The 26220-nt window shown below is 34.1% G+C and overlaps 2 protein-coding genes across 40 annotated transcripts; one reads left to right on the forward strand and one right to left on the reverse strand.

Moving 5' to 3' along the window:
- The first annotated feature begins 294 nt into the window (after window positions 1-294).
- On the forward strand, window positions 295-22504 carry LOC108337966 (uncharacterized). Of its 39 annotated transcripts, none has more exons than XM_052881120.1 (8): window positions 295-1045; window positions 1116-1210; window positions 1966-2060; window positions 2174-2306; window positions 2404-2508; window positions 3085-3349; window positions 3430-3561; window positions 12330-18851. In XM_052881120.1, the coding sequence occupies exon 8, from the start codon at window positions 14025-14027 to the stop codon at window positions 15495-15497; it is 1473 nt and encodes a 490-aa protein (XP_052737080.1). In that variant the 5' UTR covers window positions 295-1045; window positions 1116-1210; window positions 1966-2060; window positions 2174-2306; window positions 2404-2508; window positions 3085-3349; window positions 3430-3561; window positions 12330-14024; the 3' UTR covers window positions 15498-18851. The 39 variants fall into 39 exon arrangements, 33 of the variants coding, with proteins under 33 accessions (XP_052737080.1, XP_052737081.1, XP_052737082.1 ...); XM_052881121.1 differs by having other exon boundaries at window positions 1116-1175; window positions 1963-2060; XM_052881122.1 differs by having other exon boundaries at window positions 1116-1175.
- LOC108336939 (putative wall-associated receptor kinase-like 16) lies at window positions 21836-25244 on the reverse strand. Its single transcript, XM_017573382.2, has 3 exons — window positions 24307-25244; window positions 23678-23851; window positions 21836-23353 (listed from the first exon to the last, which is right to left on the reverse strand). The coding sequence occupies exons 1-3, from the start codon at window positions 25199-25201 to the stop codon at window positions 22149-22151; spliced, it is 2274 nt and encodes a 757-aa protein (XP_017428871.2). The 5' UTR covers window positions 25202-25244; the 3' UTR covers window positions 21836-22148.
- Window positions 25245-26220: the final 976 nt, after the last annotated feature.

The raw sequence follows: 26220 nt of genomic DNA on the forward strand, positions 1-26220 counted from the left end.
CAACATCAGTTAACAAATCAATACAAAATAGAGAATGTTCTTAAATTGGGTGCTTCATGGCTTCCAATATGTTAAAATGCACCTTCTCGTCTCCTATCTCTATGGTTAGTGTTCTTACATGCACATCTATCTTGGTTCGTACTGTAATCATGAAAGATCTTCCCAAGATAACTGTGCTACAACTAGTAAAAAACAATATTTTAATGCACTTAATATATCTCGGTTTTCATAAAACCGAAGCATATTAAAATGTAGTGAGAATTTTGTAATTAAAACGAATTTATACACCTCGGTTCAATGGGAACAAAGTGTGTGAACTCTCCTAGTTCGATTATTTACGAAACCGAAGCATAACCCTCTGCAACAAAGCCGTACTACTTCAGTCTTTTACGAACCGAAGCCCATCCAAACTCATTTCATTTCTCTCAATTCGTCTTCATCGCGTCTATATTCTTTCTTCAGGTAACTTAATTTCTGTTCAACCACATCTCGCGCCTCAAGGTATTTCTTCTCCTTCACCGAATCATCATCGTCTTCATTACCTTGCACGTCTCCTCCAACACCAAATCTCATACTCTGTTAGTGTTTCTCTTCCATTTCGCCTTTGTTTTGACCGATTGAAATCCATTTTCCACCTTTTCCACCGATTAAACACCATTCTACCGATTGATTCTTCGATTAGCGCCATTCTCACCGTTCAATCTCCATTTCACACCGATTAATCAGTTCATTTTATGTTTTCCCCCTTTTCTAGGGTTCCAACGGTCCATTTTAGGGTTCTCGTGTTTATAGGGTTTTTTACCGTTCAAATCCTAGCTTCTTGTGTTCTAGTGAGTTCGATCTCACTTTTGTGTCCGGTTAGGGTTTTCACTGTTCTTCTTTGCTTATTCGATCCATTTTAAGGTTTTTTGAGTTTTCACCAAATTCCGCTACGTTTCTCTGTACGAGAAAGCTTGAGGATGTTTGATACATGATCATACAGCTCCAATAGATCTTCTGCTCACGCATCTTCCATCAACTTTACTATGAGGATTGTGTCCCTAAGGTTGGATTTTGATGGGATTGTATTATTTATTTTTGTGTTAGGATTGAGCTTGTGCTTTGGTTTTTGGCAGCACTTCACCATCTATGGTTACGCACAGAGTACGATGACTGATGCAGAACTGAGAAATATGGTTAGTAGGAACCTCACTTGTAGAATTGATAAGAGGTGATTATCAATTCCTAAGATAAAACAATTGGTTATATGATACTGGTTTGCCTAAGATATTATGATATCATTATAGCTTTATAGTTTTCTATTTGAAAGATTAGTGATGCAAAAGCATCTTTGGTAGGAGTTGCTAAGGGGTTCTTAACCTTAAGAACTTATATATAATAATTTCTTATATAAACAAGTGTTTTTAACATAACTTAAGAATTGTAAAATAACTGTAGAACCTTTTTGAAGTTTTTAAAAGATTGTACTGTTGGATATGTTCTGAGAAAATCAGAAGCACATAACTCATGTCTCCCCATATATATGTACCTTAGCAACTGTTTTTTTATATATGTGGTGGCTCTCATTGATGTTGGAGTCTTTAAACCTTTACTGGTCTGTGTTTAATTTTTTTTGGGGAGTGAGGTTGGCTTTCGTTGATGCTTTGATGTGTTGTGAATAGTCATAAGGGTAATGGATCGAAATTCAAAGCCATGATAGTAATGTTGTAGAATTTTTTTTTCTAAGAATTATTGTGACCCGGTTTTTCTACGAAACAAGATAAACTCTATGACCCTGTTTTCCTTTTAATCTGAACGAATTAGGCTCGAAACCACTACTTATATCCACTGTCAACTTGTCATTTGATTTTATTATCTCTTCTCCTCTTCTGTTTCTTTTTCTACCACTTTTTTTCTTTCTCTTCTTAAAATAATCTTATCTTAATTAACATCATCTACTTTCTAATCTCATAAAGTATTTAGTAGTGTTTTAGATTGTGCTTTAGTGGCTTCTATTTGCCAATTCGCTGGAGGGTCTGGTAAAAAACTATGATCAATAATAAGCAAGAACAGTGACACGGGTAAGTGAGAAAAAAAATTGGATATGCTTTTTATTCTACAGATATGATGTTTTTTGTTTCAGCATATAATCATAAACATAAGCCTTCAATTGCTATATGTTTCTCTGCATGAGGCTGCTTTGACAGCTCTAATGATGAGGCTGCTTTGAAGTCACTTTCAACCATGAATCTACATGGATGACTGACGAGGAATTCGCAAGGGAAATGATTGTTGGTGTAATCCCAAATGTCATTTGTTGTCTTCAAGTAAGTGTAGATTTTTCCAAGGTTAATCAGTGAATGTTAGGTGCTTATTGCTCCATTATCTTCTTAATGGACAATTTCTTGATTTTAATAATTGCAGGAGTTCCCTCCAAAGAGCAAGCTAGATCCCACTCTCTGGTGATCAAACTAGTACTGTAACAAAAGAAAAGTTGGAGATTAACATGGATGGGTCACAGTGGAAGAGGTATATATATATATATATATATATATATATATATATATATATATATATATATATATATATATATATATATATATATATATATATATATATAAACAAACACATACATGTGTCATAGCTCCATATGATAATACTTATACCTATAGTCATATAATAATGACCACTGCATTATTTCCAACAACTGCTTACTTTTCAAGGACATATAATATTGGTCAAGTGGAAACTGATAGGGTACATCAGCTGACACAACAATTTGAATTTATTTAATGTTTTAGAAATATAAAACAACTAATTTTTTATATTCTTTACTTAGTTTAATTTGGAATTATTAAACAACTATTCCTTGTGATTCAAGGTGATCATTGAAATTAAATTCTGTGAAACACATGCACTTGCTGCTAAGAGATTGTTCATATTATATTAAACAACTATTCCTTCATATTATCTAATTGTAAATGACTCTGGTTATCATCAGCTCGTGAGTCAGTGGTAAGAACTTCTTTAGCAATATTTAGCACATATATAGTATATGCGGATATGAGTTTATTATTGACAGTTTTTTCTTTTTTGGTGTTGCAGGTTAAATACTCATGCAGTGATGGAGCCATTTGCAATAGCAACAAACAAGAATCTCAGTGTGATTCACCCCATTTGTAAGCTTCTTTATCCTCAGTATCATGATACCATTAATATCAATGCACTTGCTAGGCAAAACCTGATTAATGCAAATGGCATTATGGAACAATCATTTTTGCCTAGAAAGTATTCTATGGAGATGTGTTCAGTTGTTTACAAGAATTGGGTTTTCACTGGTGGACTAAAGGATGATAAACTTCCTGATATGGTAACTTGCTCTGTTCTGGTCTTTTTTTAAGTATTTTCATTTTATTTAAACCTTCGTTGCTTACTCATGAAATAATGCAGGTCAACATTTCATTATTTACTATTGACGATGACATTTAACATAGTGGTTTGGAGAGCCATGCTAATATTGATCCACAGGAGCAATCCTCACAAAATCTAAGCCTGTTGAGTGTTGATGACATATTGGGCTCGGTAAGTTCTTGTCATTAACATATACACACTTATAAGGAAAAAATCACTTTCTTTACTTTCCTCTGCTCATTATAATGTAATGGTAATTTCTGTTTTATAAAAAATTTTCTTTGAAAAATCTTTTCAAAATCTTTAAGCCTTTCTTGGAATGCATAGAAATAAAGAATGCAAGGAAACAAAAGAGATAAAGGATAGAAAGAATAACAACAAGGTTTATGCTGGTTCTGTCTCAATGCCTACATCAAGTCTCCTTTTATTCAACCTGAAATTGGAGCAAATCCACTATATAGGTCGAGTTTTACAACAAGCAATACACTAACAACCTCTCAATGTATTCTCTTCTCTAACACAAAAAGAACAATCCTCTTTTTGCAACCCCTTTAAGATACCATACTCAAAGTAACTAGAACTCCAAAGTTCTCTTCTTGGCCAACAACAACAGGGAAAACCCCAATCTCACAGGATTGCAAACAATTTTGATCTTGCAGTAGTACACCTCATAATACAAATTAATCAGACTTGGAAAATTCAGCAACTCTTTAAGAATCCTTGATTTGATTTCTTGACAAAAGAAATGCTTCTTGATTCTTGGAGAACAGACGCTCCTGCAATTATAAATTCAACAAATTTCACTAGTACAAAAATACCGTATAACATCGGTGTTTTTGATCTTTCACGTTGAATTCGAGTTTGACGTCATAACGAGAGATATTAAATTGACGTCGAACATAGAATAATTCGACGTTCACAGTAAAGCAAATTAACGTCGAATTTTGTCAATATTCGACGTTAATAATTTTTTTTTAATTAATTGTGATCCTTTTTTACAACTCTTCGAGACCTAAAAAGTAGAAAAACAACAAATTTCAGTTTTTGGTATTTTATAAAGCATGAACTATGAACATGTAGTTTAATATCAACAACAAACAATAATAACAAACAACAATAACCAAAAACAAACAAGTTCAATCAAATAACAATAACAACAACAAACAAGTTCAACAAAAAAAATAACAAACAAGTTCAACAAATAAGTTCTTCAAAACAAAAATATAAATTAACCTTCAAAAGGTGGGTTCTTCGAAATAAAATGTTGTCACCAGTGAGAGAGAAAGCAGAAGCGCCTATGAAGGACAAGAACATGAAAATAATCGGTAAAAAAAAATGAAAATCTTACCTAAAGTAGTTAATTGACATGCATTTGTAACCAATGAAAGAAATATTACATGAGATGGTCGTCAAACTTCATTCCATAAAAGTTTGAGCAGAGAAGAGGGTATCACACGCTAAGATAAAATAAATGAATTTTCAATCTGCTCAAATTTTTATTCAATTCACTAACCTTTTAACGTCTAACGCTGGGGCATTCGACATTTTATATCCTTGTGACGTCTAATTCTAGAGAATTCGATGTCATACGTAAATACATTTTCACCTTCGCGCCAAGCATTTTTGCAAAATATACCCAATACAACAAATTGACGTTGAATTATAATTCTAAACGACGTCTAATAATTGCATTTATTTACAAAAAAATCATCAGTCATTTTTAACGTTGACTATTCTTTGGTTGGACGTTGAACGCATGACGTTATACGTTGATGATAGTTACTATTCAAAAAGTTGTTTAACATAAAGAGCTATATGTCAGTTTATAGAAATGACAATAATGACACAATTTAATCGATTACGTTATTAATGTAATCTGTTAAACAATTAACACTGTTGTTTACATTATTAATGTAATCAGTTAAGCAATTAACACTATTATAACATAATTACATTTAAAGTATTTAACAGACTAAGCATAACATGTAATCGATTAAGCAATTAATCAAAGAATAACATTTAAAAATATGATCGTTAAGGTAGTTATGACTTATCGAAAACAAGTTTTCAAAACATACGAGCATTAATCGATTAAGAAAATAGTGTAATCGGTTAAGTACAATACTTAAGCAAATTTGAAAACTTTTTCACTCCAAAATTCATCAATGCACTAGTAAACAAGTATATGTAAAGACATTAGTTTTAATCGATTATTTACATAATGTAATTGGTTAAAACTTGCAGTTTTGCCACTGTTAAGCAAATACTAATATCTGATGAAACTAACAAATTATATAAATTCTATAATCGATTAATTCATACAGATATGAAATGTGTAAAGAGTTTTATCAATCTTAATCAATGAATATGCATATCACATATATAATCACATATAATATATATAAACACGAAGAATATGCATAACATTTAATTAAAGCACAATCAAATATATAAACAACAACTTTCCTTAATATGTGCAAGAAAATATTAAAACAGTTCTGTTGTTGCCATCATCAAAAACATATATGGGATATATGGGGGTTTAGCTTTCACATAGCTTCCGCTATCAATAATGATTATTATGATATGGTATATTTCCTCCAAACATGTTTGCAGCAGAAGCTTGAGATGAACTCTCCATAGTAGTTTCTACCAAGCTAGAGCATTCATCAATATAATGTTCTGTTGAAATGCAAATTCCATATTTCTTGGCAATTTGTGGAGTTGAAGTTTTAAACAAGCTTGCAATCTCATTGAGTTTTCTCTCTAGCTTATTCAATATTTCATCTATCTTTTTTCCATTTACTGCACTAATTTTCATCTCATAAACTCCCTTCAACAAGGTCACTGAATTTTCTTTTGTTTCAAATTCTTGGTTGTCTACTGCCTTTCATTCTATTAAATCTATACCATCTTTTAGTGACCTATATAATAAAGATCCTTCGCTTGCAGCATTTGTCCATAACTTATCTGTTGGACTTAAGCCTTCATAAAAGCTTAAAATGAAATCTTCTATTTGAAATTGAGGGCAAGAAGCACAAAGTTTCTCGAATCTTTCTCAATACTCACTAAGATTTTCTCTATCTCTCTATCTTATATTTTGAATTTCTTTACGGATGACTGATAATCTAGATGCAGGAAAATATTTTTAAAGAAAGCATCTTTCTATGGTTTCCCAATTTGTAATCCATACAAAGAGATAATACCACCAATCTGGAGCTGCTCCTTGAAGAGTAAAAGGAAAAAGTCTAATTATAAGGCTCTCTATTGTGATCCTGAGAGATCTAAAATTTTCACACAACATTTGGAACTACCTTAAATATTTGTGTGGATTCTCCCTTGACAACCAATTGAATTTAGGTAAGGCATTTAATAAGTCAGGTCTCAACTCCCACTCCTTATTAGGATACTCTATGTTGTGGATAACTGTGTTGTGGGAGGTGGCTAACTGTCTAATGTTTCTTTGTGCTATCTTGTTTGGGTTAGGATCAGGTAAAGGATTAGACGATATATTTGTGACTGAAGATAATGAAGGTGCTATGGCTTTAGATGTACGAAGTATTCCCTTCGTAGAACACCCAAATTTCAAACTTTTATCAGCTTATGCAAATCCATTTCAACTTCCAAGTTAATTTGATAAAATTCTCCTGGGTTAGCCTAGGTCATGCATTACGCAGTCTGCTGAAGTTATTTATCTGTTATTGACTTTCATTTTCTTTCTTTTGTTCTTTTGTCCTTGTTTTAGAGACAAATTTCAAGTAAGATATAAGTAAGACTTTGTTTGGGTCCACTCTTAGGAAAGAGAGGTGTGTCATAATGCACAACTTAAAGACCAAGTCTTTCCAAGCTAGAGTATATTCAAACTAGCCTCAGATACTTCTCAAGAGAAATTCTTAATTAAAACAAGAAGAAAGATTTTGTTAACAATAAGAATAACTAAAGACTACAAAATAACTCAAACTAAATTAAATGTATATTTGTTAACAAAAAATTAAGATAAAAATAGACATGAAAATAAGAATCAAAATATTCAAAATACTAACTGTATTCCCCGACAATCGCGCCAAATTTTATATGCTGTTGTTGAAGCTATCAAATTAATACTACTTTTCAAGGCAACTTCAGTATTGCCAGGTAGTATTCAAGAAAGTAGATAGGGTTGAAGTTATGTATAGGGGCGCTATGTTAAAGCTAAACCCAAACCCTTGTGTGTTTTTGATGATGACAACAACATAAATGTTTTAATAGTTTCTTGCACACATCATGCAGAGTTGCGTTAATATGCTTGTTTAGAGTTGCGTTAATATGCTTGTTTGTGCTTGAACTGTTTGGTTTGCATACATTTGTGGTTATACATGAGTTTATATTCTTGGTATGCATATTCATGGTTTTGAATGATAAAACTCTTTGCATAATGCATATTTGTATGAATTAATCGATTATAGTGAGTATGTAATCAGTCAGATTCATCAGATATCAACAAATGATTAACTAGGGCAAACTACAACTTTTAATCGATTACATTATATGCATAATCGATTAAAATCTCTAGATTGTGGGTTCCTTGTTGCTAGTGGCCAGGAAGAAAACATGCTGTTTTGGTTTCTGTGAGAGGTGTCTCAATAGGTTTTTGTAGAAAGAGGATTGTTCTTTTTGTGTTGTTTGTTATCTATATTAGATTTGGAGTTGGAGAGGAGATTGCATTGAGAGAGGGTCTCTGTAATTCTTGTTGTATAACCCAATCTATATAGTGAAGTGACTTTCAATCTCAGGTTGATTAAAAGAGATATGGATGTTGGCATTGAGGCCGAATCAGTATAGAAACTTGGTGTTTTTCTTTCTATCCCTTATCTCTATTATTACAATACATTCTTTATTTTCTTGTGTTTCAAGAAAGTGTTAAAGATTTTCAAAGGTTTTTAAAAGAACAAATATTTTAATACTGAACCAATTCATCCCCTTCTTGGTTGATAAATAAGACCTATGCTTTTCTACAATTGGAATGAGAGAAGGTTTTTTGAAAGTCACTCGAAAACTAATCGATTTGATTTTCCGTGTAATTGATTGTTTTGATCTTGATGGCTAGTATCTCATTGATCATGAGTAAGAGTGAATTTAATGATTATTTCTTGAATACAACTTGTAAAGGTATGTGTGGTCCTATCATTAACAGCTCGTATGAGTTATTTAAGATAGAGGCATATCAGAAATCAACTCAAGAAGAAGAAAGAAGCATCAATATTATGAAATTATAAGGAAAGAATCAAACTTGATGGCAGAAAAGTTTACAAAATTTCTAATGAATAAAAGGAAGACTGAGAACAATCACAAGGAAGATCGGAAGTTGTATAAAGACCAACGTCTACTGCGAACAAACCTAAGTATGATGGCAAAATCAAATACAGCTGAAATGTGTGCTAAACACGAAGAAAAGCAAGCTATGTGGTATTTGGACAATGAATAGTTCAGACACATGACAAGTAATCCAACCAGATTCATCAACCTATCTTACAAGATAAGTAGCCACGTCACATATGGAGACAACAATGATGAATCACTATTTTGCACTATTCACTAAGCTTTCTGCACCATATTGTATTAGTGAATTGTGTTTAATTCTTCATTATTGTCTCATTTTCACTATTTCAACTTAATTTGACTAATAATTCTTATTTTAATTAATTTGAATTATTTGGTCTTAATTATTCCAATTATTAATTGCAAGGAAATTTAGGAAGCATATTTTGGGACAAGAGTCTGGCCACGTCAACATTATAGTTTAATTTCGTTTTGAATTCATTTATAATGTAATTGGGTTAAACTTTATGATTTTGGACCCATTTTCGGTCAACATTTAGAAGAAGCGAATTTAGAGGGCATTTTCGTCGTATGGGGTTTTTAAATACCCAAATCATATTTAGGTCACCTTTCCTCTCCCTCATTTTCACATTTTCCCTTAGATTTTCAAGGTTTTGGTGTGTTTTCTACCCCCCTCTTTAGGGGATTTAGGTTTGCTTTCAATTCCTTCTTTATGTATCGAATCCCGTTTTTAATTCCAATTTAATTTTCGTTTTACATTCTTGCTTCAATTTACATTTTGAATGTTGCAATTTCGTCTCCCAATTTCATTTTTGTCTCAAATTTCGTTTTTGCATTGAAATTAAATTTCGTTTCCAACACTTCTTTAATGTATTCAGTTCTATTTTAGTTGCTTCAATCTAGTTTAATGGAAGTGTAAATCCGTGGTTGGTAATTGGGAATATTGCAATGATTGCTTGAGATTTTTGGATTGTAATTGATGGTGTTGTTCTTGGCTTGCATGATGCCAATTCGGGTTTGTGCTTGCAATTAGGTATATGTTCAGTTACGTAATTGGTGTTTGATTTTTGCTTAGTTAATTGGACCATGGGTGTAGATTTGATTGGGTTTATGCAATGTGTTTGCTTAATTCGCATTTTTGAAGATCGGATTAACGTTCACTTGGTTTGTTAATTCTTGTTGGGTTAGGGGTGAGAGTAGTGTTTAATTGTTGTTAATCTGTGATTGGAAGCATTGTAATTGATCTAGTTGCCAACCATTTTTAATCTGTGTTGAATTCATGTTTTAATTTAGTGCATTTCAAGTCACAAAACTCTTCACAAAACCCCTCCACCAAGTGTTCAATCTAACAACTGAACCAATATTTGGTCTTAAGAGACAACTTAGGAGTCACTTCCTATTTATATTGCACTTTATTACATATTAATTTAATTTAGGTACGACCTCAATCAAACAACAAGGGTAAAATTGTTGGAATTGGTAAAATTCAAACACCATCTTCATATGTGATTGAAAATGTTTTGCTTGTTTTGAAGGATTGAAACATAATCTTCTCAGTATAAGTCAACTTTGTGATAAAGGGTTAAAATTTACCTTTGAACCTAACCATTGTTTTATCTGCAATGATTCCTCAAATGAACTTATATTAATTGGAAAAAGATATAACAATATTATATGATTGATTTTAGGAAAACATCCTTTAAATCTGTTATCTACCTGTTGTCTAAAGATAATGATCCTTGGTTATGGCATAAGAGACTTGCTCGTATTCATATGGCTAAACTAAATAAACTCGTCTATAGGAATCTTGTAATTGGTCTACCAAATATAAAGTATAATTCTGACAGGCTTTGTGATGCTTGTCAAAAGGAAAAGCAAACAAGATCATCCTTTAAAACTAAGAGAGAAATGTCTACTTCTAGACCTCTTGAGTTGCTTCATATGGATCTGTTTGGTAATTGTTGATGACTTTTCTAGATATACCTGAACTTTTTTTCTTGCTATCAAAAGTGTTATTTTCAAGATATTTAAGAACTTTGCATCTATGATACAAAATGAAAAATATCTCAAGATCAAGTCTATCAAAAGTGATAACGACAGGGAATTTCAAAATGAGAACTTTGACAACTACTATGTTGAAATGAGGATATCTCATAACTTATCAGCTCCCAGAACTCCCCATTAAAATGGAGTGGTTGAGAGAAAGAACAGGGCTTTGGAAGAACTTGCACGGACCATGCTAAATGAGAGGGATATGCCTAAATATTTATGGGCAGATGCAGTCAATACAGCCTATTACGTGCTCAATAGAACAATCATTATACCAATGTTGAAGCTTACACCTTATGAGTTGTTTAGAGGAAGATAACCCAACATCACACATATGAGAAACTTGGTGTCTGTCTTTCTTTCCTTTATTTTTTTTATTACATTACATTCTTTATTTGCTTGTGTTTTGACAAAGTGTTAAAGACTTTCAAAGGTTTTGAAAAGAACAAATATTTTAATGTTGAACCAATTCACCCTCCCTCTTTGGTTGGGAAATAAGGCCTATTCTTTTCTACAAAAGTAACCATGATCAATCGTCTCCCAATGAATATGGAATTGCTTTTGAATACTTGACTCTTATGAATGTTATGCAATGCTTAAGAATAAAAGTGAGAAACCATGTTAATGAAGTTAATGTTTGAGGAATGTTGAAAAACAATTAAGAAACTTAGAAACAATGACAATAAAATAGGTTAATTCTACTACTTTTTCAAGATAAATTCATCATCGCTTATACTACAATTCATTGTTCAATTGATTATTGTTCGAGTTTCAAATTAATTAAAGTATATTCTTAATTAATTTGAGGGTAATCATACAGTTAACAAAAGTAAACTCTCAATCAAATGCAAGATCTTTCTAGATTATCCACATTGAATTCAACCAAAGTACATTCTTAATCCAATCTCATTGTGTTTAATCTTATCTATTCTTAAAAGTTAATTAATCAAAGTAAATTCTCAATTAATTAGAGTTGAAATTATTACCACCAATCAAAGTAGATTCTTAATTAGTAGCAAAAGTTTGTTAAATCACATGATAGTTCCTCAATTCAATCAAAGTAAATTCTCATTCAAACCTAGAAACCCTTAAATTCATGTGATCATTATGCATGTAGATTCAAACATCATATGATGCAGAAATCATTACTTTTAATATGATTGAGAGATGAAAGACATAGAAGAATAACAACCTAAATCAATAATAAAAAGAAACAATTACATTAATTCAACTTAACTACAAAATCCATAATGAAGTTACAATGAAATAGCGTTAGGAGCTCAGCCCTCCTTAATAAAGTGGAATACATGGTAAAAGAAAGTGAGAGAAGTGGTGGATGATTGCTTCCAATGGAGGAGTCTAAATGCATCAGTCTAAATGAATCAATGAGTTATGATTTCTGCCTCCCTGATAGGTGAAAAGTTTACTTGTTTTTGTTGCTTATATTGAGGGCCTTTTGAGTAAGTTTTAGTGTTAATTCTCATGAAAAGTGTATAATTGTTGATATTAGTATAATTTTCATTGTTTAAATGTTTTTGATGCTTTTATTGTTTATTTTGATGAAAAATAAGGATTGGATATCATAAAAGACTTGGACCAGGCTTAATGGACGCTGTTTTGCCGAAAGTTTCGCGCCCGGGCGTGAGAAAAAGGACTCTGGGCGCGATTTTACCGAGATGGTCGCGCCCGGGCGTGAGAAAAAGGGCGCCCGGGCGCCAATTTACAGATAGGTTCGCGCCCGGGCGCGAGATAAAAAGGGGCGCTTGGGCGCCACATAGAAGAAAGAGGACGCTCGTCCAGAGTGAGGACGCTTGTCCAACGCTCGTCCAGCATGCAGAGGACGCTCGTCCAGCGCGCAGAAGGGGACGCTCGTCCAGCAGAGGACGCTCGTCCAGCAGGGGACGCTCGTCCAGCATGGGACGTTCGTCTGCAGGAGGGCGCTCGTCCAGCACGCTCGTCCGCGCACTCGTCCAGAAGTTGGGACGCTCGTCCAGAAGTTGGGACGCTCGTTCAGATAGTGGACGCTCGTTCAGATAGTGGACGCTCGTCCAGTCGTCCAAGACGTTCGCCAAAGTGCACGCTCGTCCAGAATAGGAGAGGACGCTCGTTCGTCCAGCAGAAGCACTTTGACGCTCGTCCATAAAATGACCAAGAGAGGACGCTCGTCCAGAATTGGGCCGTTCGTCCAGCATTGGGACGCTCGTCCAGAAGTTGGACGCTCGTCCAGGAAATTGGACGTTCGTCCAGAAGTTGGACGCTCGTCCAGGAAATTGGACGTTCGTCCAGAAATGAACCCGTGACTCAATTATGTTTTTTAAAGCTGATTCAGAGTTGGAGAAACGAGATCTGAAACGGGGAGAAGACCAGGGACGCTGCTGCAGCTGCTCCAAGGGGCTTCAATGGTGGAAAAACTCCAATTTCCACCATCAAATCCATCATTTCTCTCTTCTATGTTGTATATGTGTAGCTAAAACCCCATTTCACTGGGGTTGAGAGTAAATTTCTGAACTCTTTGTAATTTCTCTATTAATGCATGATCTTGTATGAATTTTGTGTTCTATCCTTATGTTTCATGCTTTTGATGGAAATCTGAGCTATTTGAACGGTTAAATCATTGGAAAATGTATGAGACCGCGGACCTAGGATAAAACTGCTAAAGGATTTCGAGTCCTAGACATAGGAGGGAATTTTTAGTCATCTGTGACATTGTGTTTAAGGCAAATCTGATAATTGAATTAGCTAAGGAATTAGCAATTTAGTTTGAATGATTAAGAACTGTCTCTGAGGAATCAGGACTGCATGCGCCTAGGATGTCGATGCTTAATTTTGAGAAATTGTGTTAGTAGAAAATTACCGGAGTGATGAACTTGAATTTCAACCCCAGTGAACTTTAATTCATCTATTTTTACCTCTTTAATTTCATCTGTATGCAAATCTTACTTGTGTTGTAAAATTAATCGCTAAATTAGTAAACTTTAATCAATCTGTGAATCAAAACAAATCCCTTGGGAAAACGATATTCGGACTTACTGATTTATTACTTGAACGATCCGGTACGCTTGCCGAGGTCTCAACAAGTTTTTGGCGCCGTTGCCGGGGATTTGTTTTTGTTTTCGTTGATTGTTTGTTGTTTATCTGGTTTAGTTGATTTTAGCTATCTGTTGTTTAAGTGTGTATTGTGATTATATTTGAATTCTTGTACATATTTGTTATCATCTGTAGAGATTGTGTATTTTTGGATTGTTTCTTTTTGGTTTGTGTTTTGTATGAGAAGCAGAGAACAGGTTGAAAATCTACTTTTTGATCCGGAAATTGAAAGAACTGCTCGAAGAAACAACAGCAGACGAAGGAGACAAAGTAGAGAATCCAGAGAAGCCTCTGCTATTTCTGAAGAAATTCTGGACTCATCATCTGGTCAAAGAAAAGAAGAAATGGAAGATAATCGCACTGGAGAAGGTTCTGGGCAAGGAAGACGTACTCTTGCAGATTATAATACTTTCTCAGGACCTCTGCACTTCAACAGTATTGCAAGACCAGTGGTGAATGCTTCTAACATGGAGATGAAGCCAGCTCTTATTCATCTGGTGCAGAACAATCAATTTCATGGATTATCTCACGAGAATCCATACACTCACTTGGCTACTTTCATGGAGATCTGTAATACAGTGAGGATTCACCAGGTTCCAGATGAAGCAATCCGACTCAGCTTATTTCCATTCTCGTTGGCTGGTAATGCAAAAATGTGGCTGAATTCTTTTCCAGAGAATAGTCTGACAGTCTGGGATGATGTGGTTGCTAAATTTCTGAATAAGTTCTTCCCTCAGTCCAAAGTCAATAAGGGAAAGCAGGAGATCTCTTCTTTCCAACAGGATGTTGATGAAACTCTAGGTCAAGCATGTGATAGATTCAAAGGCCTACTGAGAAAAACCCCTACTCATGGATTTGATGAGCCTACAATGTTAAATCTGTTTCTTGGAGGGTTGAAATCCCAAACAAAGTTAATGTTAGATGCATCAGCTGGAGGTAGTATCAGATGGAAGACGCCTGAAGAAGCACATGAACTGATTGAAAATATGGTTGCAAATGATAATGAAGTTCAGAGTGAGAGAGCTCAATTTCAACAAAAAGGTGTTCTTCAACTTCAAACTCAAGATGCTTTACTAGCTCAGAACAAGATTATGACTCAGCAACTTGAGACATTAATGAAGAAGTTATCTCAGCTACTTAAAGAACTGCAGAATGTTTCTCAATTTCAACATCAGATGGTTCAGAGTTGTCAATTGTGCGGAGGAAATCATAATAATGGTCAATGTGCAGTGCAAAGCATGTCTCATGAAGAAGTACACTATATGGGAAATCAAGGTCTTCAGACGAATTATGATCAACGTCAAAGTTTTAATCAAGGATGGAGACCTCATCCGAGTATGGGACAAGCTGTTCCTTTCAATAGGCCACCTCCACAGAACTTTCAGCAACAACCTACTCTGACAGACAGAACTTCAAAACTTGAAGAAACTCTTCAGCAGTTTATGCAGGTATCAATTTCCAACCATAAAAGTACAGAAGCCTCACTTAGGAATTTGGAGATTCAGGTGGGTCAATTAGCTAAAAAGTTGGAAGAAAAACCAGAGAAAGACTTTGGGGCAAACACTGAAGTAAATCCAAAGGAAGAATGCAATCTTATTACTACAAGGTCAGGAAGAATTCTGAAAGAAAGAGAGTTTAAAAAAAATGAGTGAAGAAAAAGATGAGATGAGTAAACAGGGAGATGAAGAAGAAGAGAAAGAGGATAGAAAAAGTGAAAAAGCGAGAGAGGGAGAGAAAAAGAAAGAACAGATGTATGAGAAGCCTCTTCCATATCCAAAGGTTCTATCTAGAAACGAGAAGGAAAAACAGTTCAGGAGTTTCATTGATATTTTCAAGAAGTTGGAAATCAAGATGCCCTTCTCAAAAGCACTGAAACAAATACCTGCTTATTCGAAATTCATGAAAGATGTGCTCACGAAGAAGAAAAAGTATATTGAGGAAGAAACTATAGAAGTACAAGGCCAGTGCAGTGCTATCATTCAGAAGTTGCTTCCACCAAAGTTTAAAGATCCAGGTAGTTTTACAATTCCATGTACCATTGGTAAACTGGCGGTTGGAAAGGCTCTAATTAATCTGGGAGCCAGCATAAATCTGATGCCCCTTTCTATGTTTGAGAAAATTGGGGATCTGGAGATGAAATCTACACGCATGACTCTACAATTGGCAGATCGATCAATCAAGTATCCTTATGGAGTGGTAGAGGATGTGCTCATAAAGGTAGACAAATTGATATTCCCTGCAGATTTTGTCATCATGGAAATGGAGGAAGACAAAGAAGTACCTCTCATTCTGGGACGACCATTCATGAAGACAACAAAAGTTGTCATTAATATGGATGATGGAACGCTGAAACTGAAAGACAAAGATGAGGAGGTAATTTTTAATGCATTTGATGATGTGCAGCAGTGTAATGAAGAAAAGGCAATTCCTGAAGCTGCAAATGAAATCATGTGTGTAAGTGATAAATCAGATGACCACCAGTTGTTGATGCAAAGCAAGGAGCCCAGATTAGGAGAGCCAATTATACTGAAAGATAAGTTGTGGGTTTTCAAAAGTAAAACCAAAGACGGAAGATTTGAAGTTGAAGCTCCTTACTCCAGGGTAACCAGAAAGATATCTAGAAAACAGTGGAAGGGTTGTTGGTGGAACAGAGGAAAGAAGCTCACCAAAATCAAAAATCCACCATGAGCTTAACAGGTGTCAAGCTAAAGACGTTAAACAAGCGCTTACTGGGAGGCAACCCAGCTTTCTAACTCTATCTATTTATGTTTTCAGTTCTTTTGGTTGTGTGGATTGAATCTGAATATGTCTGGTTGTGTGGATTGATTTATGTTTCTGATTTGATTTGATTGTGAATTGTGTGTTTGAAGTTTGAATTTGAATTTGGAATTCTGTCCATGATAACTGGCATGATTGTGAGATTGTTATTGAAAAATCTGAGTTTTAGAGCTTGTGTTATGATTATATATGACTCGTTCTTGAATCTGATTGATGGTGACCCAGAAGTTGAATATCTGAGTGTAATGAGAAAGCTTTGAGAGCAAGTGAGAAGTTGTTATTGCTATGAATTTGGTTTTTGCATAATTCTTATTAACACAGATGCATTCTGGTTTAGAAATGAGAAAGGCAGTTTTGTTTGATGAAATTAGCTACTTGGCCAGATGACCACCCATATGTGAATATTCATCCATTGTTATCCTGTTTGAGCCTTATATATATTTGTTGTGAACCCTGAGCTTATTACAGAACAATCTACCTTATCCAACACTCTTGGAGAAGAGAACAAGAAACATATTTGTCAAGATGATAGGTAGAAATTAAGTTTGGGGGAAATCATAATCAGTTGAGTCTTAAACTGATGAAAAAAAAAATTGAAAAAAAAAAGTATCAAAATTAGAGAAAAATTCAAAAAAAAAATGTGTTATGAGATGAATGAAGAGGTAGTTGATGAATAAAGTTTCAATGGTGTTATGTTCTTGTTCTCCTCTTCTTTAGTGTTGTTTTGTTTCCCTGTAAAACCATGTTTCTTCTAGCCAAGCCAAGTTATAACCTAAGAAAGTCCTTTTGATTTGAATCAGAATGTTTGAAGTGTATATGAGATGACTTGCAAAAGTTGATGAAGTAGTTGATGACAATCTGAGTATGAATTGGAGTTGTAAACACTTGCAGGTTGAGATAAACACATATTGAGCATTATGGTTTTATTCTTTTTCTGGTTGTCTTATCATTTTGGATTCAAGAATTTGTCAATAAAGAAGTATAACATTTGATCTGAATATTTGGAGAAGTAAGTACAATCTTTACTTTTGTGACAGAGATTATGTGATGGAATACTAACTGCTTTGTTGGGTTCGTTTGTGTTGTTTTTGTCTATTTTCATGAGGACACGAAAATATATAAGTTTGGGGGAGTTTGATAGGTGAAAAGTTTACTTGTTTTTGTTGCTTATATTGAGGGCCTTTTGAGTAAGTTTTAGTGTTAATTCTCATGAAAAGTGTATAATTGTTGATATTAGTATAATTTTCATTGTTTAAATGTTTTTGATGCTTTTGTTGTTTATTTTGATGAAAAATAAGGATTGGATATCATAAAAGACTTGGACCAGGCTTAATGGACGCTGTTTTGCCGAAAGTTTCGCGCCCGGGCGTGAGAAAAAGGACTCTGGGCGCGATTTTACCGAGATGGTCGCGCCCGGGCGTGAGAAAAAGGGCGCCCGGGCGCCAATTTACAGATAGGTTCGCGCCCGGGCGCGAGATAAAAAGGGGCGCTTGGGCGCCACATAGAAGAAAGAGGACGCTCGTCCAGAGTGAGGACGCTCGTCCAGCGCTCGTCCAACGCTCGTCCAGCATGCAGAGGACGCTCGTCCAACGCGCAGAAGGGGACGCTCGTCCAGCAGAGGACGCTCGTCCAGCAGGGGACGCTCGTCCAGCATGGGACGTTCGTCTGCAGGAGGGCGCTCGTCCAGCACGCTCGTCCGCGCACTCGTCCAGAAGTTGGGACGCTCGTCCAGAAGTTGGGACGCTCGTTCAGATAGTGGACGCTCGTCCAATCGTCCAAGACGTTCGCCAAAGTGCACGCTCGTCCAGAATAGGAGAGGACGCTCGTTCGTCCAGCAGAAGCACTTTGACGCTCGTCCATAAAATGACCAAGAGAGGACGCTCGTCCAGAATTGGACCGTTCGTCTAGCATTGGGACGCTCGTCCAGAAGTTGGACGCTCGTCCAGGAAATTGGACGTTCGTCCAGAAATGAACCCGTGACTCAATTATGTTTTTTAAAGCTGATTCAGAGTTGGAGAAACGAGATCTGAAACGGGGAGAAGACCAGGGACGCTGCTGCAGCTGCTCCAAGGGGCTTCAATGGTGGAAAAACTCCAATTTCCACCATCAAATCCATCATTTCTCTCTTCTATGTTGTATATGTGTAGCTAAAACCCCATTTCACTGGGGTTGAGAGTAAATTTCTGAACTCTTTGTAATTTCTCTATTAATGCATGATCTTGTATGAATTTTGTGTTCTATCCTTATGTTTCATGCTTTTGATGGAAATCTGAGCTATTTGAACGGTTAAATCATTGGAAAATGTATGAGACCGCGGACCTAGGATAAAACTGCTAAAGGATTTCGAGTCCTAGACATAGGAGGGAATTTTTAGTCATCTGTGACATTGTGTTTAAGGCAAATCTGATAATTGAATTAGCTAAGGAATTAGCAATTTAGTTTGAATGATTAAGAACTGTCTCTGAGGAATCAGGACTGCATGCGCCTAGGATGTCGATGCTTAATTTTGAGAAATTGTGTTAGTAGAAAATTACCGGAGTGATGAACTTGAATTTCAACCCCAGTGAACTTTAATTCATCTATTTTTACCTCTTTAATTTCATCTGTATGCAAATCTTACTTGTGTTGTAAAATTAATCGCTAAATTAGTAAACTTTAATCAATCTGTGAATCAAAACAAATCCCTTGGGAAAACGATATTCGGACTTACTGATTTATTACTTGAACGATCCGGTACGCTTGCCGAGGTCTCAACACTCCCCTAGGTCTCTTTATATAGGGCTTGTACTCTGAATATTCTGTTAATAAGTTATATCTTCCAAATAATTAAAAGATTTAGATAATTATAAAAACATTTAGAAGATATTTTTTGTTGATATTTCTATTTTTAATTAATTATCTTTCTAATATCAATTGAATTGTCTCCTAAATTCCATTTATGCCCTTCTTAATTTTCCAAAATTGTAGAGAAGTCCAGAAATTTCTTCTATTTACATATTAGCCCTTTCTTTCTTTTTCAAAATTGTAATTCAAACTTTAATTCCAACTGCATCAACAAGCATTAGACTATCCAACATAATCTATGCAACTAAAAATCACATTCTAAGTCTCTTATAATTCCTAAACTCGATAAATCCAATCGTCACAAATTCACTTTAAATCAACCATCTAAGCACAAGATTCTCCCTAAAATTTTGAAATTAAATCTAAAATGTGGGCATACATATGCACTCATCAACTTCAGCATAACATCTCTTCTAGCTTTGGCCCAACCTAGCTAAGGAGATTGATATTAGATAAGGTGTCCTTGTGTAAATTGCAAATGTTAGAAAATCCATAAAGCACCATATGTTATGTCCTATTTGTCACAATTTAAACATATACCAAGCTACAACATTTTAGTTAATCATGGTGGTTAAGAATGAAGTGTACAAAACTTATGCTATACATCCAAAACTTATGAAAGCTAGAGATGTTGCTCCTTGAGAGCGACTAATTCATTAGTCAGAGAGGTTTCTTGTTGAGAGCGATTATTCCATTAGCGAGGGAGTGCTCCTTGAGAGTGATTGTTTTCATTAGCGAGAGTAGTTGCTCTTTAAAACTGTGTGAAATATTTGGTTTACTTGTTCTACTGGTTTTAGTTTTCACAATCTAAATTTTTGAGTTTTGTTAAAGACTATTGAAGGATCACACTACCTAACTAGAAAAGACAAGGTTTTTAAGTTTGTTCGTTGTGTCTCACTTCTCTTTTCAATAAGTCTTCTTGGTAAACTTCTATATGTTTGAATTTTAATGAAAGAAAAGTTTTTTGCTTTGTTATGTTAGCTTACATTTTAATTTTTTGTGTTTGTATTTTTTTATTACAATGATGATGTTCTTCACTTAGGACTAGAGGATAATTCAAGTGATGATGCATAACAGTAAAAATGAGAATTTGGATAGGACCAAAAGCTGTTGGTTAGTCTTAGAATTTTTATTTCACATTTATTTTACAATTTTGTTGAGTTTCGGGATGTAAGATATGAGTTTATTTTTATTTTGAATTTTAATAAAATGGTGATAATTTTATAATAAAAATAATTATTTGAAATAGGGTTGTTTGTGTTAGTCATACTGAGAATTGAATTGTTGACTTTTTTGTTATTGGTATGTTAACCAGAAAACAACCTTATTTGAAATCTTAGCATACTTAGAAGACTATCTTTACTGTCCTTTCTTAAGTTTCTTTTACTAATACAAATTTTGCTTTAGTAAATGCAATCAACATAGTTTTTTTCTAAAACTTCTAATCTTTATTTAGGAAATGCAACAAGTAATACTTATGTTTGTATGTATGTATATGTCTTGTGCTTATACTACACATGCAAAAACAAATTTATTAAAATTGTGTATTTAATTTGCAAGTGGAAGCACCGTGAAACTTTAAAGAGGTACAATTGGAATCCTAAAATAGTGGTTAGCCATTTAAGTTTTAGTTTGAATCCTAAAATATATTTGAATAAATTGTATTTAACTTGGATCATAAAAAAATGGGACCAAACTTCTTGTGAAACTAATGTGGACGATCTAAAACCTAAAATAGATGTATTTACTAGCAACAAGATAATGGAGGTCGTCAATCAATATAGATTGATTTGAAATCTTGTTCAAATCCAATATAGGAGCTATGATTAAGAAATGTATTGAATTGATTCAATTGCAACTTCGAATATGGAATCCAATGATATTAAATAGGGAATTATACTATGAATAATCGAAATAGAATGAAATACACTATCAACCAACATTTATCAAATTTAAAAGAATTAAAAGAAATGGTTCAATCCTCTTATTTTGATTTCTCGAATTATGAATTTTGATCCTAATATATATAGATACAAATGATATAATGGGAGCAAAAACATTCTACGAATATTTGGACTATTTCATTTCTAAGTAGTGTTCAATTGATTACATATTAATCAATATTTCATTGATTGGTTTGAGGTTATCGACAAAAAAATATTTGTTTACTTTTGTCTAGGTTACTTCTTTTTTTGCCTAGGATTCTTTTTTTTTCTTGAGATAAGGTTCCTTTAACTTGAGGCTCTTCATACCGTTTTTGTACAATATCTGAAGCACCTTGAAATTCTAACAATGCTTTCATATAAAGGTCCATTTTTCATAATTATCATTTGAAAGACGAAAAATTGGAAGGTAATACACCTATTCCTCTTCATCTCTCAACTCTTTTTTTTTCTCTCAACTTTTTTTTTCTGCTTTTTTATTTTTCTCTCAACTCCCTTTCTTTCTTCTTCTTTTTTTCTCTCAAATCTCTTTTTTTTTTCTTTCAACTCTCTGTATCAAACCTAGCTGTGATATCAGGAAGAGATCAGAATTAGAAAAGAAAACTCAAATTTTCTTACTAATGTCAAGTACAAGGGAGTACAAAGGATTTTCTACACCTTTCATAACTATAAACTTTCTTACCTTAGAAAAACTCAAAAAGCATTCTAGACTTTTCTTTATTTCAAATTACAATAACATTATCTTCCATTACCAAAGTCAATTAGTTCAAGTTCTCTCAAGGTATCATATCCAGTATTTTGTTGGCCACTACTACTATCACCATGTTCATAAGAGCTTTGTGCCTCATAAAGCAAGTATTCACTCTCCTCAAAGTTCCTTCCTGCATTGATCCAAGGGTGTTTCTTTGTAAGCTTTATTCCTTCTAATTCCATTGTCAATTCCTTCATGGCAGGTCTTTCCTCCCCTGTAAGTCTCAGGCATCTAGCAGCAAGAATAGCAACCTCCATAATCTCCTGCTGGTTTTCTTCATCCAAAAGTCCTACCTGAAGAACATCAAACAGACGATCCTCTTTCAATCTACATAGAAAGTGAGCTGTAAGACTTCTTTTCTCTTCTGCCCTGTCAAAAGAGAAAGGTTTCTCCCCCGTTAGCAACTCTACAAGAACCACCCCAAAGCTATAGACATCACTCTTTTCAGTCAACTGGCTTGATTGCATGTATTCTGGGTCTAAATACCCAAAGGTTCCTTGCACAATTGTGGCTATTTCAGTTTGGTCAAGTGGAACCAATCTTGAAGCTCCAAAGTCAGAAACTTTGGCAGTGTAAGTGTCATCTAAGAGTATGTTAGCAGTCTTCACATCTCTGTGGATGATGGGTATGGAAGCTGCTGAGTGCAAATATGATAGAGCTGCGGCTGCTTCTGTAGCTATCCTTAGACGTGTTTTCCATGACACATTTACTCCCTGACCTTGCTTATGTAAATAATCAAAAAGGGTGCCATTGTTAACAAATTCATAGACTAGTAAAGGAACTTCTGTTTCCAGACAACATCCCAAGAGTTTGACCACATTCCTGTGATTAATCTGTGACAGTATAATGACCTCATTAATGAATTGTTCCACCTGGCTCTGATCCACTGTTTTGGACTTTTTGATTGCTACAACTTTGTTGTTGGAGAGAAATCCTTTGAAAACTGTACCATAACCTCCTTTACCTATGATTAAGCTCTCATCAAAATTGTTGGTGGCTTTCTTAAGTTGTTCTGCACTGAAAATTGTAGTGGTCTGAGATGAGTCTTCTTTTGTGGAGAGTTGTTGTCTCAGAATGATGCCTCCGTTCTGCTGAAAAAACTTCTGCTTTAATTTCAAGACTTTCCTTTTCTGGTACATTAAGTACAACCAAGAAATCCCTATGAACAGAGCAATTAACCCTACACCGGCGCCTGTTACCAAAGTATGAATATGAATAAAGCAATTATACAATAGAGTGAGAAAATTTTAATAACCATTTTTTTATATAAAAAAATACAGTTTGATATCTGTTCAAAATTAGAATTTTTACTTTAATAACAATAATATTTTAAGTTAAAAAAAAAAAGTAAACTGTTAATATGTATTATGTTAAATGAGTATTTTTGTTCAAGGTTTCATAGTAACACTTCGTTTGTATATAACCACAAATTATTTTATTAATTCAGTGTTGAATAACCATTTTTTTGAAAACATCAACAGAAACAAAACTGAAATAAATTTTTTTATTTACTTACCGATGACGATCTTCGTAAAAGCATCGGCCGGCTGCCTTGGGTGGCATCCTCCGCCTTCTTTTGTCCCATTTCCGATAAGTCCGTCAGGACAGAAACATTCAAAAGAGCCCAAAGTTTCACGACAATGATATTCACTATCGCAATTGTGTTTGTTATTAGTACACTCCGGAATGTCTAGAAACAAAATCAAATTGTAAATCTAAATGACACATCAAATAAGACACATGAATAATATATAAAAAAATAACTTATTTTAAACAAGAAGGAAAGAGAAAGAACTTCAAGAGTAAAAAGCTTGACATCAAATTAATAAATTATCAAAGGATGATAATGTTTGACATAAACAGATATAATGAATTGGGAATTAATAATTAATATATTTCGTTTGATTATGGTTACAGTGTAATTGGAATAACCACTATTATGCATGAAATCTCTAAAGAGACTTATAAACTCAACCCATCATGCCATATATAATACGTATATGACAAAGACCTTGTTTATAGCATTAAAAATTAGCACGTTTAAATTAATAATATGTTAAGATAAATGCGTAAGCTAATTTGAATCCAAAATTTAGTTGTTAAATTAGTCTAAAGGTTAGATTAAGTAATAAATCAATGAATTACCTTCGCAGCCATGGAGAAGGTACGCGTTTCCCTGAAAGCCTTGTTTACATTTGCATCGGTAACCATATTCAAACGGGGAGTTCTCACACTCGCTATAAGGACTCTTGCATGCATAATCTGCTCTGAGCATGGAAGCTTCGCACGTGTCGTTTCCAACGCTCCAATCCATGACAATAGGTGTCATACTGAACGGGGCGCCGTTTAAATGATCGACGGAGAAAGTGTAGTTGCCGTTTTTGACGACGAAAGAGAAGCCACAGTCGTTGAAATCGGAAGTGGAATTGAAATTGTTGAAGGACAAAGCTTGAAAAGTGATGTTCTTCATCCCTGGAGGAATGTCGACCTGGCAACACCCTATGCCGGTGCAGTTTCCGCTTCTCTGCATGCTTTCAACGCTCTCTAAGGTGTCGCACCTGGTCAAGCACCCCGTTGAAGACTCTGCGCCGTTCCGGAAACTGTTGAGATAGCCGTAGGTATCGCAGCCTACGGTCACGAACTTGTTGTCCTCACTAGAAATGCCAAAAACCGGTGTTGTGAGACTGACATCGTAGCCTTGTGTTTCTTCTCTACCTAACGATTCGTTTTTGCGAACCTCGGAGATGTAGGTGAGCATGTCGATTTTACCGGCGAGGGTTATGTTCAGAATTTGGACGTTACCTTTACCGCGATACAAGATTGAGTTTGTGCAAGTGAGATTCAATTCTTTGTCCAGAAAACAGTTTTCACCGGTGAGGTTTGAATTGCCGATGCCGAATGGATACGGAATCGATGAAACAATTCCGCATGAGTACGGGCAGCCGGGCAGGGCTTGGCTGGCGGCTTCTAAGGCCATCAATAACACCACGGTCAGTCTGGTGAGGTGCTTCTGCATCTCCTTCAATCTCATTGTTGCCATATGTGCACAATCCCACTTTTCATCGTATTTATATTGATCAGGCACCTACCTCCAATTAATTTACATAACTCTAATTATTAATGATATCCAAGAAATTTGCATATATCTAACTGGTTTTAAATTTTTTATTTTTAGTGAATATTTAAAATTTAATATTTTCTCGTTATTTTTTATTTGTTTATTATTTTAGTTTATTGTCTTATTTTGTCATTTAACGTTTTTATTTTATTTTCACGCGTTAAAAAAATACGAAATTTTTTATTAATTTGAAATAATATTATAATTAATGTAAAAATTAAAAAATATTTTTTATTGTTTAATATAAAATGAAAATTATAAAATCATCAATTTTATAATGATTTATTACACATTTCAAGTAAAATTAAATTAAAACAATTATAAAGAGTAAAATATGAATTCAAAAACATAAAATTAATATTTGAAATATTTGTTAATTTTAGATAATATAATTATTTTAACTAAATATTATAATTTTAAAACTTTTTCAAATGTGTTATAAATTATTTTAATTTTTTTAAAATAATGAATTATCCTTTTAAGAATTCCTATTTAAATATACGAATATGATCATTAAGAGAGAAAATAATGAAGTTTTTCTTAAATTAAAAAATGATAAAATAAATAAATCCTAAATTAAAATTAATTTATGTGTAATTTGAAAGTAAAATTTTGAAAAGAATGAGATTTTAAATTAGATTATTGAAATCCTACACTTGATAAACGTAGACTAGTTAGTCATCACGCAAAGAATTGACGTTAGTATTTGTATGGTTTATATTAATTCTTTTGCTGAGCGTGATATATATACTTTGACTTGTTAAACAATTATATAAGAAAAAATACCTCGACTTGTTAAACGGTTACAGACATGAGCATCTTAATCGTTGACGGAGACTTACTCACGCAGTTAATATAAGTCGTTTTTAAGAATAAGAAAAAGGAAAGGTCATTAAATAAGTTGTAGGTAGACATAGTTGTCGATTTCATAAAAAAATAAT

Source organism: Vigna angularis, chromosome 7 (assembly GCF_016808095.1).
Source record: "Vigna angularis cultivar LongXiaoDou No.4 chromosome 7, ASM1680809v1, whole genome shotgun sequence".
Classification (NCBI taxonomy): domain Eukaryota; kingdom Viridiplantae; phylum Streptophyta; class Magnoliopsida; order Fabales; family Fabaceae; genus Vigna; species Vigna angularis.